Here is an 18,148-nt window from a genome sequence, read left to right as displayed (position 1 = left end):
AAATTCTCAGAAAAAGCTAAGTAAGATAATGTGCAATGAGCAACTTTTTTTTTTCCTCTTCACTATCTTTATTCAACGATGCAAAATGCAAATGTCGGAAGCCATTCAGACCCGACTGAGCATTTACAATGTCACAACGGTCACCCAGATACAGAGTTTCTCCAAGTTCCTGGTAAATTATCCCAGTTAGGTATTAAGTCGTTCTGCTTTAGAAACAACAGGCAACTTATTAACAGATATGCAGGTCTTGAACGCATTTTCTGGCACCAACCAAAAATAGAACATATGCTAGAATCGTCTACAAGAGATAGAGGGTTCTTGCCCAAAGAAATCAAGATTAACAAAAAGATCAATAAATTATGTTAAAATATACTTTGAATCTGGGAGTTAATGTTTGGTACAATTTATAAATTGAAAAATTGACTTTAGCAAAAGATTTTGCGATAAACACAACGCATGGAATGGATCACGGATCATTTGATATTTACCAGATCTTTTTTTTAAAAGGGGAGATGTAAAAAAAAGGGATATTAGTATTACAGGAAAGACCAGCTTCAATTGTCCTCAATAACATGATGCTGAGATAGTCTCTAGAATGGTGCAGTTAATGTGAAGATACTCCCACAGTGTTGTTAGGCAGGATTTCACAGAAACAGGCCCTTCGGCCCATCAAATCTGGGGCGACCAGCGATCACCAGTACACTAGTTCTGTTATCCCAGTTTCGCACCCTGCACACTCGGGGCAATTTACAGAACCCAATTAACTTACAAACCTGCACATCTTTGGACTGTAGGTGGAAGCCGGAGAACCCGGACAGGGGGAACATACAAACTCTGCACAGACTGTACCCGTAGTCAGCCTCGAAACCATGTCTCTGCAGCTGGAGTGCAGCAACTCTACAGGTGAGCCACTGTGCTGACCTGATAATCAGAAACGATTAGCTATGCGTTTCCAAATCAAGATGTGTGACTTCACGGACTTACTGCTTGTGTTTTTCCAAGTGGTAGATCGGGAATCAAGGGACTTGTTGCTTGCTGCAGTACACCCAGCCTCTGACCTGCTCTTGTGGATGCGGCCTTTTAAAAAAATCCTCCAAATGACCTACTCCTGCACCTATTTTCTATGTTTCTATGTCACATTTACTATATAAACGTCCTTAAAAGGTTTAGGGAGTTTTGCATCAACAATTCTCACCAACTTCTACAAATGCGCCGTAGAAATTATTTTATCGAGATGCATCACAGATTGGTTTGGGAACAGCTCCATCCAAGACCGCAAGAAATTGCAGAAAGTTATGGACGTAGCACAGACCATCACGTAAACCAACCTCCCTTCCATTGACTCCATCGTTTTGCACTGACAATTTAATAACTCTGGCAATGGCCACTTAAATCAGCTGCCCTGGACAATTTATGACTGTTTTTACTCGTATTTTAATGTTGCTGTTTTTTACCTGCACTTTTTAACTATTCGTACTGTTTTATCAGGGATTGGATTGTTTTTATTGTTTTTATTTAATGTGTGAAATGTTTAAGTTTTATGTGCGATGCTCCGGTATTCCCTGGGAAACGTCTTCTCATTTTGCAAGATGACAATAAAGGTTGATTGATTGATTGATCTCCACCTCACGGTGCCTCGGCAAGGCCAGCAGCATAATCAAGGATGAGTCGCACCCTGGCCATTCCCTCTTCTCCCCTCTCCTATCAGGCAAGAGGTACGAGGTTTGAAAAAAGCACACCTCCAGATTCAGGTAGAGTTTCTTCCCAGCTGTTATTAGGCAACAGCCAAAGAGTGGTCCTGACCTCCTATCTACCTCATTGGAGACCTTCGAACTATGTTTAATTGGACTTATTTTGCACTAAATGTTATTCCCTTTATCCTGTGGACAGCTCGTTTGAAATCATGTACAATATTTTCGCTAACGCAACAAAAAGCTTCTCACTGTACCTTTGTATACATGACAATACTAATAAAGTAAACAAAACACTTATTCCAGGAAGTTATTCATTGACTGCAGCTTAGTCTTCAACACAATAATTCTGATTAAACTCATCCCTAACTGCTGGGCCTTGCTTGGGGCACCCATCTGAAACATCCTTGATTTTGTACTCATCAAATAAAAAAAAATCAGTGTATCTCAAGGTAATGAAAGAAATGAGACAAGGCACATATTCAGATTTCCTTTTAAAAATAGTTAGTTGAATTAAAAGGGAAAGCCTTCCCTTTGGGATTCTGTTCATTGCAATTCAAAAATAATCGATGAAAGATCAACCTGAAATGTATACACAGAACTGTTATTTTATATTTCTGTCTGCGGATTTTTTTAATTTTTCAGCAAGCATTTTTGTCCTGCCTTCAGTCATACATCAGTAATTTTGTAAGAATTCACTGATAAATAGTATTCATGGCAAAGTAATGGGAGATATGGGCGTGAGGGCGGCCCAGCCCGAGGGAAACGGCGCTCCCGTGTGGGCGGCCCAGCCCGAGGGTAACGGCGCTCTCGTCGGGGCGGCCCAGCCCGAGGGAAACGGCGCTCCCGTGAGGGCGGCCCAGCTCAAGGGTAACGGCGCTCCCGTCGGGGCGACCCAGCTCAAGGGTAACGGCGCTCCCGTCGGGGCGGCCCAGCTCAAGGGTAACGGCGCTCCCGTCGGGGAGGCCCAGCTCGAGGGTAACGGCGCTCCCGTGAGGGCGGCCTGGCGCGGGGCTGAGACGCTCACGTGAGGGCGACCCGGCTTGGGGCTGGAACGGTGCTCCGGTGGCTGAGACGGCGTTCTGGCGGCGGAGGCCTGAGTCCGGGGTTCGGCCGCGGGCCAGTGGACGACGTCGTCAACAACTGCGTCCGCTGGACTGGAGGGCGGCAGCTTCGACCACCCCGGGCCGCGGTGTTTGAACCGGCCCGTTCGCGGAGCTCGGTGAGCCGCGGGACTGATTTACCATCGCCCGGTGGGGTATCGCCTCAGCGCAGAGGAGGGAAGAGACTGCAGCCCTAAGATTTTTGCCACCATCACAGTGAGGAGGTGCTTGGTGGACTCACTGTGGTGGATGTTAATTTGTGTTTACTGTCTGTTCTGTTGTCTATTATTGTATGTATGACTGCAGGCACGAAATTTCGTTCAGACTGAAAGGTCTGAATGACAATAAAGGAAATTCAGATAAACAAAATTCTGCTAGCTTCTAACCACCAGAAACTGCAAGAATTTGTGTGAAATCATTGAATGAGAAAAAACAGCATTTAAAATTTTTAATTCTCACAGATAGGTACAAATTGCTAACATTGCTTATTCTTTCCCGAGAATTGGACTTCATTCAAAATTTCAACATTTGTTCAAAATTGCAGCACCGTGGCGCAGTGGTAGAGCTGTTGCCTCATAGCACCAGAGACCTGGGTTTGATCCCGACTACGTGTGCTTGTCTGTGCGGAGTTTGTACGTTCTCCCTATGACCACGTGGGTTTTCTCTGGGCGCTCTGGTTTCCTCCCACATTCCAAAGACGCGCTGGTTTGTAGGTTAATTGGCTTCTGTAAATTGTCGTTAGTGTGTAGGATGGAACTAATATACAGGACGCAGAAAGATCAAGTGAGGAAAAGATGGTGTTGATGGAACTCCTCTGAAAGCCAGCATGAACCAAATGGGCTAAACTGTCTTCTCTTACGAGAAAAGGAAATGTGTTTAATAATATGATAAAACATGATTTCTAAAGTTACTGTCAGCAAAGGACAACACATTAATACACATTAGTTTATTGCCTGGAGTACCCAGTTCCTTAGTGCTGTGGTAAAACACACTCTGCTGCTCCACCACATACACCCTGACAAGCTGCAAATATATAGCATGCCACAGATTGATGTGATTGGTCTCAGCCTGAAGTTCTAGAAGGAACTTTCTCCTCCACAGGTCCTGCTGCAGAGCAGAAATCTTGAAACAAGTATTTAAATGAAAGATTATTACACAGCACTGTACATGAATCAAATCACTTTAGACAGATTTTAGACAAAGATCTGTGACTGGTGGGGTGGGACTTGGCTACAAACATGTAGCTCTTAACATGACATGTAATCCTACACTGTGGACTACTTGAATGTATACCAACTCTCAACTATTTCCTCTCTCTCTCTCTCTCTCTCTTGCTCTTTCCTTATCATCTCATCAACTAAGGGAAATGTTATTTTCTATTTAATTTCAAGACCTTATAAATAGGTTGGGAGGGAGAGATAGATCAGCCATGATTGAATGGCGGAGTAGACAATGGCCTAATTCTACTCCTATTCCTTATGACCTAATAGAAAATAGAGTTGATTAAACTATAGTGACTCTTTGCAGCATTTACTACCCTTCAATATTGGCACTTAAGATGGCGGTGAAAGGACTTCTTGAACCATTGCCTTCGATTCCCCAATTTCGTCAGCTACTTACAATGTTGCTATCACCTGTGGTTAATCTATACTTGTTGATTCTATTACTCCACCTTGTTTAAAGCTACACTCTGGTCCTCCACGTAGTCTGCTTATCAAAGGAAGACTGCAAAAGTTCTGGACAGAGACTCTGCTATCTACTGTCTGATTCCCTTCAAAGGCCAATGATGCACAATGTTTGAATTGGCAATTTATGCTGAATTTATGAATGAACTACGTTGAATAATGAAGCTTTATCATCTACAACCTCCTCCCTTCATCTTGCCCCATCCTTAATTATTATTATAAAGACTATTGATCTCCATTCAATCACTTCATTTTGCCTTTCAAATCACCTTTATTCACCTCTTAATACCTCCCTCTTGATTTTCGTATATTCATTGCTTTAATCAAACATCCCACATCAAATTTAAATTCCTCATCTATATTTATTCCAATATTCTAATTTGATCCATCTCGTCTGAAAGTAATTGAACAATTTGATACGTCTTTGTTCTTTTTGAAAAATTCCTTACTGTTAATTCTTTGCCAACTTTTCCTCCCAGTTAATTCAAGAGTGCTCACTTATCTGTTGCATGTACTGGATATGAACTGGAACAATGAGTGGCATTTTCATTTTCTGAGGTCTTCCTTATTCCAAACATACCACGGACATCTTTGACTCTCAATTATCATCTCAAATCTCAATGACGTGGTTGATATTTTCCTATTCTATCCCTGCATTCATATTAGTTTTGTCCTCAGTGTATTACCTGGAACTAAACCAAGAGCGCTTCGTTCATGGTCTTGCAGTAATCTTTGTTGCATTCATTAAAAACAAACTGATGGCCCACGTATTCGTTTTCTGCTAATTTCACAACAGTTACGATCACCATGCCATTTAAAAGCAATTTCCTGAATTTTATGCAAATCTTTCCCACCGTCTTCTTGCACAGCCATAGTTTTCTGCTTCCTATTCTATTAAAGGGGCCATCCCACTGTACGAGCTAATTCAAGAGTTCTCCCAAGTTTCCCCTGATTCGAACTCGGAGAATACGGTAATAGCCGCTCGTAGGTACTCGGGGTTCTGGTGGACGTTTTTCAACATGTTGAAAAATCTTCACGAGTCTTCACGAGCTTACCGTGTTTCCCGAGTACCTGCTGATAGCGTTACGAGCCGCTAAGAAACGTCCTGACCGCCGACGTACCTGCTACGTACATTCTACGTGCTTACTACGAGTTTGAATTTTTTTAAAACTCGGTAGAACTCTTGAATTATCTTGTACAGCGGGACAGCCCCTTAACTCTATCCAAAACCAGGGGCTCTCTGGATTACATTTGAACAGACTTGCAGGAATCCAACTTTACGCAAATTCCCCCATACATTTTTAAACATTTTCCACGATAGCAGTAAAGATATGTCTCTATGTCCATTAATGGCTGTTGCAATATATATTCCATTATTTTAATTATGTACAGTGTTAGTGTAAAGGTTTGATGAAATAGAGCAAGTGTATATGCAATAAAAAGGAAGATAGACACAAAATGCTGGTTAACTCAGTGGGTCAGGCAGCACCTCTGGTGAAAAGGAATAGGTGACGTTTGGGGCAGACCCATCTTGCCCCAAGAACATGGGTATCTGTAGAAAATGCACATTTCTGACGTGGAGAAATTGACTAATAAAAAATCATATATCATTCTACCAGTTTAATGCTACATTCTAGATTCTTACTGTTTTGCTGATATTATAGGATTGTTACTGAAATCGACACACCATTTTGATCCCCCTCCCCCCACCCGCTATTTCCCTTGGAGTGATGCAGTGTGGAAACAGGCCCTTCGGCCCAACTCGCCCACACCGGCCAGCAATGTCCCAGCTACCCAAGTCTCACTTGCCTGCGCTTGGTCCATAACCCTCCAAACCTCTCCTATCCATGTACCTGTCTAACTGTGGCAGCTTGTTCCATACTCAACTACCTCTGGCAGCCTGTTCCACACACTGTGTGAAAAAGTTACCCCTCGGATTCCTAATGCATCTTTTCCCCTTCACCTTGAACCTATGTCCTCTAGTCCTTGATCCCCCTACTCTGGTTAAAAGACTCTACCCGATCTATTCCTCTCATGATTTTGTATACCGTGCATTCAGAAAGTATTGAGACCCCTTCACTTTTTCCATATTTTGTTACTTTACAGCCTTATTCTAAAATGGATTAATTTTTTTTAAATCATCAATCTATGCACAATACCCCATAATAAAAAACAGGTGTTTAAACATTTTTGCAAAGTAATTAAAAATAAACAACTGAAATATCACATTTACATAAGTATTTAGACTCTTTACTCAGTACTTTGTTGAGGCATCTTTGGCAGCGATTACAGCCTCTAGTTTTCTTGGGTATGACGCTACAAGCTTGGCACACCTATATTTAGGTAATTTCTCCCATTCTTCTCTGCAGATCCTCTCAAGCTCTGTCAGGTTGGATGGAGAGTGTCGATGCACAGCTATTTTCAGGTCCAGAGATGTACGATCGGTTTCAAGTCCGGGTTCTGGCTGGGCCAATCAATGACATTCACAGACTTGTCACAAAGCCACTCCTGCGTTGTCTTGTCTGTGTGCTTAGGGTCATTGTCCTGTTGGAAGGTGAACCTCCGCCCTAGTCTGAGGTCCAGAACACTCTGGAGCAGGTTTTCATCAAAGATCTCTCTGTACTTTGCTCCATTCATCTTTCCCTTGATCCTAACTACTACCAGTTCCTGCCGCTGAAAAACATCCCCACAGCATGATGCTGCCACCACCAAAGATCTTATAGCGAAGCAAGATGGGTTACTCTCACGCAAACGTGTAGTACGCTCATGGGTGGATTCATGGGCGATTATATGACTCATTTTAGCAACCAGCCCCCGCCATCTTGTTCCGCCATCTTGCTTCCGGCCAAAGATTGAATCCGCAGCGGGGAGAGGGAGTACGCGGCCCGGGGCAGCGGGGAGAAGGAGTGTGGGGCCCGGGGAGAAGGAGTGCGCGGCCCGGGGAGAGGGAGTGCGCGGCCCGGGGCAGCGGGGAGGAGTGTGGGGCCCGGGGAGAAGGAGTGCGCGGCCTGGGGAGAGGGAGTGCGCGGCCCGGGGCAGCGGGAGAGGGAGTGTGGGGTCCGGGGCAGCGGGAGAGGGAGTGCGCGGCCCGGGGCAGCGGGAGAGGGAGTGCGCGGGCCCGGGGCAGCGAGGAGAGGGAGTGCGCGGTTCAGGGCAGCGAGGATAGGGAGTGTGCGGCCCGGGGCAGCGAGGAGAGGGAGTCCGGGGCAGCGGGGAGAGGGTCATAGGAGGGGGGGAGACATTGTAGTGAGGGGGCAGGCGAGGGAGTGCCGGGGGGGGGGGGTGGGGGGATAAGGCCTAGTGTGTGTGAAGTTGCGGGGAGGTTTACAATGTTTCATTTACAATGTTTCTTATTTAATGTCCCTTGTCTAGTCTGAAATAAAGTTCATTATTGGATCAGAAGAAATATAATTGTGTGTGTTATATGATTATATACATTTATATAATTTTCATGTATGTGTGTTTATAAACATTTTATTCTTTAACAAGAATTAACAGAATTATGAACTAACAGAATTATGAATCTAACCCTATATCACACACAAAAAGTTCCCCCGCAATGTCAATTACCCTGCGAGTCGGGTCGGTTCCGGTTACTACAAAATCAACTCAAACACTGCTTGTGAGCCATTTAAAAAGAAATGATTTAAAAAACATTAAAAAAGACAATTACCAAAGTCAAATTTTATTCTTGACAAGAAGTATGAACTGACAGATTTATGAATCTAACCCACACAAACTGTTGCCCCGCAACATTGATTACACTGCGAGTCGGGTCGGGTCACGTAGGCTCAGGTTACTAAAATGGGCATGGAAAAATGCCCAGGATCCCCTCCATAGCGTACTACACGTCAGCCCATTGCATTTCGCAGGAGTAGCCTATCTTGCTCCGCTATAAGATCTTTGACCACCATGCTTCACCGTAGGTAACGCCCTTCTCCCCCGATTGCTCAGTTTGGCCGGGCGGCCAGCTCCTGGTGGTTCCAAAGTTCTTCCATTTAAGAATGACGGAGGCACTGTGCTCTGCGGGACCTGCAATGCTGCAGAAATTGTTTTATACCCTTCCCCAGATCTGTGTCTCGACACAATCCTGTCTAAATGCCGTCTCACTAACGTCTTATACAATTGCAACATGACCTGCCAACTTCTATACTCAATACTCTCACTGATGAAGGCCAAAGTGCCAAAAGCCTTTTTGACCACCTTATCTACCTGCGACTGGACCTTCAAGGAACCATGCACTTGTACCCCTAGATCCCTCTGCTCTACAACACTACCCCGAGACCTACCATTTACTATGTAGGTCCTGTCCTTGTTCGACGTCGCAAAATGCAACACCTCACACTTCGCTGTATTAAATTCCATCAACCATTCCTCCACCCACCTGGCCAATCGATCCACATCCTGCTGCAAACTTTCACAGCTATATTCACTATCTGCAAAACCACTAACTTTTGTATCATCAAGAGCGTGGGAATGTAAATATATAAATCAAACACATTTAGTTTCCAGTCTTGCTTTTACAAACCTATATCTCTATTTCACTTTCCCCCAGTGAATTGGTCCCAACTTAAAAAAATTTAATTTGAAACATATTCATACATATGCCACACACTACTGACTCCAATTTCTTTTTTGGATCTTTCCCCAGAATTTTTTTCTTCACAATGAGTTCATTATTGCTTTCCCATATTTATTGTTTCATCCATTGATTGCTTAGTTTTCTTTTTTGCTTCTTTAGGTTTTATCCAATTCCCTCAAATTACCCTACCCAATGAGTAAATTGGTACCAGACACTGCAACAGGAAATCAATCCAAACTAAACTTTGTTGCAAGAAATAACCTTAATCTAACAACCAAGTAAATTCTGGGTTGGATTGAGTGTAAAACAAAAGCATAAATGGAAACTTATCTGACGGTGGTCCCAGAGACAATTTTAAACATAGCCACATACTATTTTGATAATGGAGGAGAAGACTCTACCTTGAGAAGGTACGTTGGGATATTGCTGAAATCCACCGGCAGTTTCAAAAGGAAGCGAGCAGAGAATTCGCCTGTCTGTGGAATTGACACAAAGAATTATTATAGTACCGAGAAGCGTATCGAAAAAAATACCCCCCCACCCCGTGAAAGAAGAACTGTGAAATGTTGCACTATGTATTATGGTTGTGGTGTACACATTGAATGGGTAGCATTTCATATAATAAGTCTGGAGATAACTTCTATCCCTGATGCAGGAAAAAAGAGCAACATTTGAATGCATAAAATATATTTAATGTCTTTTTACTCAATTACTCAAATGTTTGACTCTTTCTAATGAATATTCAATATCTGAAAAGAAATTGGTGTACATCAAGGGGTCATAGTGGCCGGTGCATCCACAAAACTGATCTGAGTGGGAAGTTAGTTTCAGTATTTAACACCTTTGTATAATTGCAAACTTTTGGTTTAAATTTAAGGTTGCATTTTCCAGTTTCAACTGGTTAACTCCTGGAGAAGAATAAATAATCTAACCAACTACAGCATTTCAGATTTATAAGATAATAATGGAGGGGTGGGGGGGAGGGGATATAGCATGCAAATTGCAGTAACAAGGCATAAGAACAAAACCACTTGTCATTTCAATTCATCCACATGGATTAATTTTCCATTTCGGTTGCTTATTCAAGTTGCATTGGAACTGAGTAAATACCCGAGTAGAGTTATAAATCTATAAATGAAACTAAAAGCCAGCTGATGCTGGAAATCTATATAATTAAAAGTCTCATCTTGACCACTTTCTGTCTGCGCTATATATTGATTTTAGCAAAAACGCTACACTGTATCGCTTTGATCTTTGGCCATCTTACTCACAGTCCTCCTCCGCTGAGCCAGCCCCGAGGATTTTTCCCATCGATGAAAAATAAAAAGGTATGAGTATTTTAAAAAACCTTGAGATCAGCTAATTGGTCCTCTCGCCTGTCAATCACCGCAATGAAGGCAACGCCCCTTCCGGGGGGGGGGGGGGAAGCAGGACTATAAAATTCCGGATAAATCCCGGAGGATAAATGCTTGGCTGAAAGACTGGTGCAGAGGGCAGGGATTCAAGTTTCTGGATCATTGGGACTTCTTTTGGGGAAGGTGGGACCTGTACAGAAAGGATGGGTTGCACTTGAACCCGAGGGGGACCAATGTCCTGGCGGGGAAATTTACAAAGGCTACTGGGGAGACTTTAAACTAGAATGGTTGGGGGGGGAGGGACTCAAATAGAGAAAGCTAGTAGACAGAATGGGAGGCACTCGGACACAAGAGGAGAAAGAAGAAAAAGGAAATAAACAGAGAATAAGAGGTGGGGGGTTTCTTAAATGTGCATATTTTAATGCTAGGAGCATTGTAAGAAAGGTGGATGAGCTTAGAGTCTGGAAAGAAACCTGGAAGTATGATGTTGTGGCGATCAGTGAAACATGCTTGCAGGAGGGCTGTGATTGGAAACTAAATATTCCAGGATTTCGTTGCTTCAGGTGTGATAGAATTGGAGGGGCAAGAGGTGGAGGGCAAGAGCTTGTCAGGGAAGATATTACAGCAGTGCTTTGGCAGGATAGATTGGAGGGCTCATCTAGGGAGGCTATTTGGGTGGAACTGAGAAGTGGGAAAGGTGCAGCAACACTTATAGGGGTGTATTATAGACCGCCAAATGGGGATCGAGAATTGGAAGAGCAAATATGTAAGGAGATAGCAGATATTAGTAGTAAGCACAAGGTAGTGATTGTGGGAGATTTCAACTTTCCACACATAGACTGGGAAACACATTCTGTAAATGGGCTGGATGGTTTGGAGTTTGTAAAATGTGTGCAGGATAGTTTTTTGCAGCAAAGGTACCTACTAGAGGAGGGGCAGTGCTGGACCTCCTGTTAGGAAATGAGACGGGACAGGTGGCGGAGGTATGCGTTGGGGAGCACTTCGGGTCCAGTGATCACAATACCATTAGTTTCAATATAATTATGGAGAGGGTCAGAACTGGACCTAGGGTTTTATGTTAAAGCTATTTATTATTGTTATGTTTGTATTCTTTTTTATGTGCTGCATTGGCAAAAAAGAATTTCACTACATCTAGGTGTATGTGACAATAAATCAACCTTTGAACCTTTGAGGGTTGAGATTTTTGATTGGAGAAAGGCTAACTTTGATGAGATGCGAAATGATTTAAAAGGAGTGAACTGGGACATTTTGTTTTATGGGAAGGATGTAGAAGAGAAATGGAGGACATTTAAAGGGGACATTTTAAGAGTACAGAATCTTTATGTTCCTGTTCGGTTGAAAGGAAACAGTAAAAATTGGAAAGAGCCCTGGTTTTCAAGGGAGATTGGACATCTTGTTCGGAAAAAGAGGGAGAACTACAATAATTATAGCAGCATGAAGTAAATGAGGTGCTTGAGGAGTATAAGGAATGTAAAAAGAATCTTAAGAAAGAAATTAGAAAAGCTAAAAGAAGATATGAGGTTGCTTTGGCAAGTAAGGTGAAAGTAACTCCAAAGGGTTTCTACAGCTATATTAATAGCAAAAGGATAACAAGGGATACAATTGGTCCATTGGAGAGACAGAGTGGACAGCTATCTGCAGAGCCAAAAGAGATGGGGGAGATATTGAACAATTTCTTTTCTTCGGTATTCACCAAGGAGAAGGATATTGAATTATGTGAGGTAAGGGAAACTAGTAGAGTAGCTATGGATACTATGAGTTTCAAAGTAAAAGAAGTACTGACACTTTTGAAAAATATAAAAGATGATAACTCTCCAGGTCCTGACAGGATATTCCCTAGGACATTGAGGGAAGTTAGTGTAGAAATAGCCGGGGCTATGACAGAAATATTTCAAATGTCATTAGAAACGGGAATAGTCCCCGAGGATTGGCGTACTGCGCATGTTTTTCCATTGTTTAAAAAGGGTTCTAAGAGTAAACCTAGCAATTATAGACCTGTTAGTTTGACTTCAGTGGTGGGCAAATTAATGGAAAAGATACTTAGAGATAATATATATAAGCATCTGGATAAACAGGGTCTGATTAGGAACAGTCAACATGGATTTGTGCCTGGAAGGTCATGTTTGACTAATCTTCTTGAATTTTTTGAAGAGGTTACTAGGGAAATTGACGAGGGTAAAGCAGTGGATGTTGTCTATATGGACTTTAGTAAGGCCTTTGACAAGGTTCCTCATGGAAGGTTGGCATGTACTATTTTATCACTTGGTACTCTTTTATCAACATAATAATGCTACATCCCTCAATAGGTCCCCCGTCTCCATTTCTATATACCACGTCATCCCCCTCTTTTATGAAGTCAGATATAGTTTTCATTCAATGCCTACTTTATGAATTCCATCCTCAAGCCAAGTTATTTCTGCAGGTCTTCATTTGCCCCTTTACATTTTTTAAGGGATTTTCCTTGAATTTGTGTGTCAGTATTTTCTCATGCATGCTTCTGCCTCTCCATCATCAATATTATCCCAGCACTTTGCAAACACCATTGGGCTTTCTGGATTTCTTGCTGATTATCACAAGTTTTTCTATGTTTAAGAAAGATCTGCAGATGCTGGAAAAATCGACCCCCCCCCCCCCCCCCCCCCCCCCCCCCCAGACATCAGTCTAAAGAAGGGTCTCGATCCGAACCGTCGCCTATTCCTTCGCTCCATAGATGCTGCCTCACCCGTTGATTTTCTCCAGCTTTTTTTGTCGATCTACAATGTTCTTTTCTCCTTGATATACTGAATAACGGAGGAAGGTATATCCTCCCTCCACTAGAACCTATTTATAATTACTTGGAATATATTTGGTCTAAACTCTCACTGTACTTTCACAAATACTCCCACGCTGCTCTGCAACAGATTTCCCCATGTAGCTGTCTCCAATCCATATAATCAAAAAAATGTACCAAACTAGCAAAACATACTTCAATTTAAAAATTTGATTACTAGTCTATCTTTACTATTTTCATTATTGCTGCTATTAGTTCAAGTTCAAGTTCAAGTGAGTTTATTGTCATGTGTCCCTGTATAGGACAATGAAATTCTTGCTTTGCTTAAACACACAGAAAATAGTAGGCATTTACTACAAAACAGATAAATGTGTCCATATACCATGATATAAATATATACACACATTAATAAATAAACTGATAGTGCAAATAACAGAACGTGGTTGCTAATAATCAGAGTTTTGTCCGAGCCAGGTTTAATAGCCTGATGGCTGAGGGGAAGTAGCTATTCCTGAACCTGGTTGTTGCAGTCTTCAGGCTCCTGTACCTTCTACCTGAAGGTAGCAGGGAGATGAGTGTGTGGCCAGGATGGTGTGGGTCTTTGATGATACTGCCAGCCTTTTTGAGGCAGCGACTGCGATAAATCCCCTCGATGGAAGGAAGGTCAGAGCCGATGATGGACTGGGCAGTGTTTACTACTTTTTGTAGTCTTTTCCTCTCCAGGGCGCTCAAATTGCCGAACCAAGCCACGATGCAACCGGTCAGCATGCTCTCGACTGTGCACCTGTAGAAGTTAGAGAGAGTCTTCCTTGACAATCCGACTCTCCGTAATCTTCTCAGGAAGTAGAGGCGCTGATGTGCTTTTTTGATGATTGCATTAGTGTTCTCGGACCAGGAAAGATCTTTAGAGATGTGCACGCCCAGGAATTTGAAACTCTTGACTCTTTCAACCATCGACCCGTTGATATAAATGGGGCTGTGGGTCCCCCTCCTACTCCTTCCAAAGTCCACAATCAGTTCCTTGGTTTTGCTGGTGTTGAGGGCCAGGTTATTGCGCTGGCACCATATGGACAGTTGCTCGATCTCTCTTCTGTACTCTGACTCACGAGGTTTTTGGGGTGGAGAGGGGTGATAGCGGTATAAAGGGGAGGGTAGTGTCTTGTGTTCTGTGTCTTGTGTCTACTGTTTGTGGGTAAGTGTGTCTGTTTAGTGTTCAGCCATGAGCGAATGGCGGTGCGGGCTCGACGGACCTGGTGGTCTACTCTCGCACCTACTTTCTATGTTTCTATGTTTCTATGACTCATCCCCATCAGCGATACGCCCCACAATAGTGGTGTCGTCAGCGAACTTGATGATGGAGTTCGCACTATGGTTCGCTACGCAGTCATGGGTATAGAGTGAGTACAGCAGGGGGCTGAGCACGCAGCCTTGAGGTGCTCCCGTGCTGATTGTTATTGAGGCTGACACATTTCCACCAATACGAACAGACTGTGGTCTGTGGACGAGGAAGTCAAGGATCCAGTTGCAGAGGGATGAGCAGAGACCTAGTTCTGCGAGTTTGGTAACCAGTTTGGAGGGGATGATTGTGTTAAATGCCGAGCTGTAATCAATGAATAACAGCCTGACATATGAGTTTTTGTTGTCCAAGTGGTCCAGTGCGGAGTGGAGGGCCAGCGAGATTGCATCCACCGTTGATCTGTTGTGGCGGTACGCGAACTGCAGTGGGTCCAGGTTTTTGTCGATGTAGGAGTTGATTTGCTCCATGATCAACCTCTCAAAGCACTTCATCACCACCGGCGTTAGTGCCACTGGTCGATAGTCATTGAGGCATGTCACCTTACTCTTCTTGGGCACCGGTATAATTGATGCCCTTTTAAAGCAGGTGGGGACCTGCTTTAGTATTATGTATTTAGTATTTAGTTTAGTATTACTAATACTAATTGCAATTACTAATTATTGCCAAGCTGGAAAGGGAACAGAGATGATTTACGAGGATGTTGCCAGAACTCGAGGGTCTGAACCATAGGGAGAGGTTGAGTAGGCTAAAAGGACTCTATTCCTTGGAGCGCAGGAGGTTGAGCAGTGATCTTATAGGTGTATAAAATCATGAGAGGAATAGATCGGGTAGATGCACAGAGTCTCTTGCCCAGGGTAGGTGAATCGAGGATCAGAGGATATAGGTTTAAGGTGAAGGGGAAAGGATTTAATAGGAATCTGAGGGTTAACTTTTTCCATATAAAGGGTGGAGGGTGTATGGAACAAGCTGTCAGAGGAAGTAGTTGAGGCAGGGACGATCCCAACATGTAAGAAACAGTTCGACAGGTACATGAGTAGGACAGGTTTGGAGGGATATGGGCCAAACATGGGCAGGTGGGGCTAGTGCAGCTGGGACTTGATGGCCGGTGTGGGAAAGTTGGACCGAAGAGCCTGTTTCTGCACTGTATCACTTTAATCAAAATATGGTCATTATTTCCAAAATCCTGATCTATAGTGATCCCGTCACCTGCCCAGAATTATTCTCAAAAACTGACTTTTATTGCCCCCTTTTGATGGCCTTGTAAAATTGTCTTAAAGAGAGTTTGCATTATAAACCAATTGGGTACAATATTCTGTAGAATACTCTCACAAAGGGAATGAACAATTACCATCTTCTCTCATTGCAGGCTAAAAGGCCTGTCCCACTTGGCGATTTTTTCAGCGGCTGTTGGCATCATTGACTGACGTATCAGGTCACCGAAAAAGTTGCGGCGTGATGACGTATTGACGCGCGGTGTCTCCTCAGGTGTCGCACGATTTTTTTTGTCACCGCTGGATTTTGAAATGTTCTAAATCTTTCGGCGACCCTGATACCATACCTGCCAACTAGTCTGATTTTATCGTACTTGTTCCGAATATTAAGTTAAAAAAGTGTGAAAAATCGGAACAGTACGATTTTGAAATGAGGGAATAAAATTCAGGAGCTAAGGAGGGCCCCTTCGGCGCTCGCACTCCGTAACCCGCTCACTCAGAATAAAATTTTTCATTTTCAAATGCTGGCAGGTATGTGATACGTCAGTCACTGACGCCGGCAGTCGCCGAAAAAAATCGCAAAGTGGGACAGGCCCTTAACTGACAATCAGAACTTGTCTTGAACACCAATGACTCTGATCACCATTTTGAAATATTGAAGAGAAGCATTAGAGTACTCTAATGCCAGATAGATTATACCTATTTATAGCAAGGACGTGGGCTAATTTCATTTGGCATGATTGTAAATACCATTATCTAATGAGATACGATGCACCATATATTTCACATTATAAAACAATTACAACTTTAATAAAAAACAACATGCTATAGAGCTGCTGCGTCACAGCGGCAGGGTCCTGGGTTTGATCCTGATCTTGGGTGCTGTCTGGTGGACATTAAACGTTATCTCTGTAAATTGCCCCCAAGTGTGTATGGAGTGGATGAGAAAGTGGGATAACATAGAACTAGTGTGAACGGGTGATCGATGGTCAGCGTGGACTTCGGTGGGCCAAAAGGTCTAAACAGCTCGCTGGTCATACTGTACCTACAGCTTGTATTATTAAGGCCTGGCACAGTAGTAAAGTTGCTGTTGTACAGCGCCAGAGAACTGGGTTCAATCCTGACTACGGGTGCTGTGTGTACGCTCTTCCCGGGACCGCAGGGGTTTTCTCCAGGTGCTTTGCTTTCCCCCCCACGCCCCAAAGACGTACAAGTTTGTAGGTTACTTGGCTTCAGTAAAAATTGTAAATTGTCCCAAATACGTAGGATAGTGCCAATGTTCGGGATGATTGCTGGTCGGCGCAGACTCAATGGGCCGAATGGCCTGTTTTCATGCTGTATCTCTACAGTGAAATACTCTCTAAACACTGGTTATCCACCATAATTCATAATTTATTGTACGATTGTTTATTGTTATTTCCTTGTTGCATTAACATGCCTGTGAAGCTGCAGCAAGAAAGCGTTCAATTGTTCCATCCCAACTTGACATTGAAACACGGTAAAATTCAACCTTCACAGTCACGTCAGTACCGCTGATGGCACCGTCAATGGAAAAGGGTCGGACGATCCACTCATCGCGAGAGCGGTCGTCTAGTCCGGGGAAGTAACGTTCGATGGCTTCACTAATTGCCAGAAGGTGGGTTGAGATCTCCTCGTGGAAGTGGCATTCAGCATCTGGCGTAGCATCCAGGAGAGTCGTCATCTCAGGGAAGATAGTCGTGTCACCGTCATAGACTCTTCTCTGGTAAAGGTGAATCTTCCTCCTGAACGCTGCCACTTTGTCACGAGCCATGTGTAATATTGGGAGGTTTCCTTGAAGTGATTCAAGGGATTCACCTCGGCGAAGAAGTCAACCAAGTAAGCAACCTTCATCACGAACAATTCATCCTGCATCTTGTCATGAAGATGATTCTCCTTCACGGTACACTCTCTCCAAGAACAGCGCTATTTCCTCTCAAAGTTGAATCACACGATTGAGAACATTATAACGTGAAAGCCAGCGCACCTCTGTATGGAATATCAGAAAAGTGAAATCGGCGCCCATTTCTGCACAGATCGCTTTGAAGATTCTTGAGTTTGTTGCGCTCCCTCGGATGTGGTTGACAATCTTCACCACACCTGAAAGCACTCCTCGAAGACCAGGAGGGAGAGTCTTCATCGCTAAAGTATGGCGATGTATCATGCAGTGGGTGAAGGAGACATGGGGAGCGACATCCTTCACGAAGGCTTTGAAGCCGGATCTGCATTCGACCATGGAAGGTGCCCCATCTGTACACACCCCAACAAGTCGTTCCCAGCCAAGCTCATGTTTGATGAGGAAGGCTTCCAGCATTCTGAACACAATCTTCTCCCCGAGTTGTAGTGGCCAATGGCTCCGAGAACAGGTACTCCTCCTTCATGGCTTCTCCATCGAGGCAACGAACGTAGACTGGC

The 18,148-nt window shown here is 43.5% G+C and overlaps 1 protein-coding gene across 2 annotated transcripts in view; it reads right to left on the bottom strand.

Moving 5' to 3' along the window:
- Positions 1-18,148, bottom strand: part of babam2 (BRISC and BRCA1 A complex member 2) — a 182,361-nt gene that overhangs the window by 112,446 nt on the left and 51,767 nt on the right. For both annotated transcript variants that reach the window (XM_033020560.1, XM_033020559.1), the window contains exon 6: positions 9,463-9,537. In XM_033020560.1, the coding sequence (XP_032876451.1) occupies positions 9,463-9,537 (75 nt within the window). The remainder of the gene's footprint in view (positions 1-9,462; positions 9,538-18,148) is intronic.

The sequence above is a fragment of the Amblyraja radiata genome, chromosome 5 (assembly GCF_010909765.2).
Source record: "Amblyraja radiata isolate CabotCenter1 chromosome 5, sAmbRad1.1.pri, whole genome shotgun sequence".
Taxonomy (NCBI): Eukaryota; Metazoa; Chordata; class Chondrichthyes; order Rajiformes; family Rajidae; genus Amblyraja; species Amblyraja radiata.
This window is presented reverse-complemented; position numbering and strand designations above follow the sequence as displayed.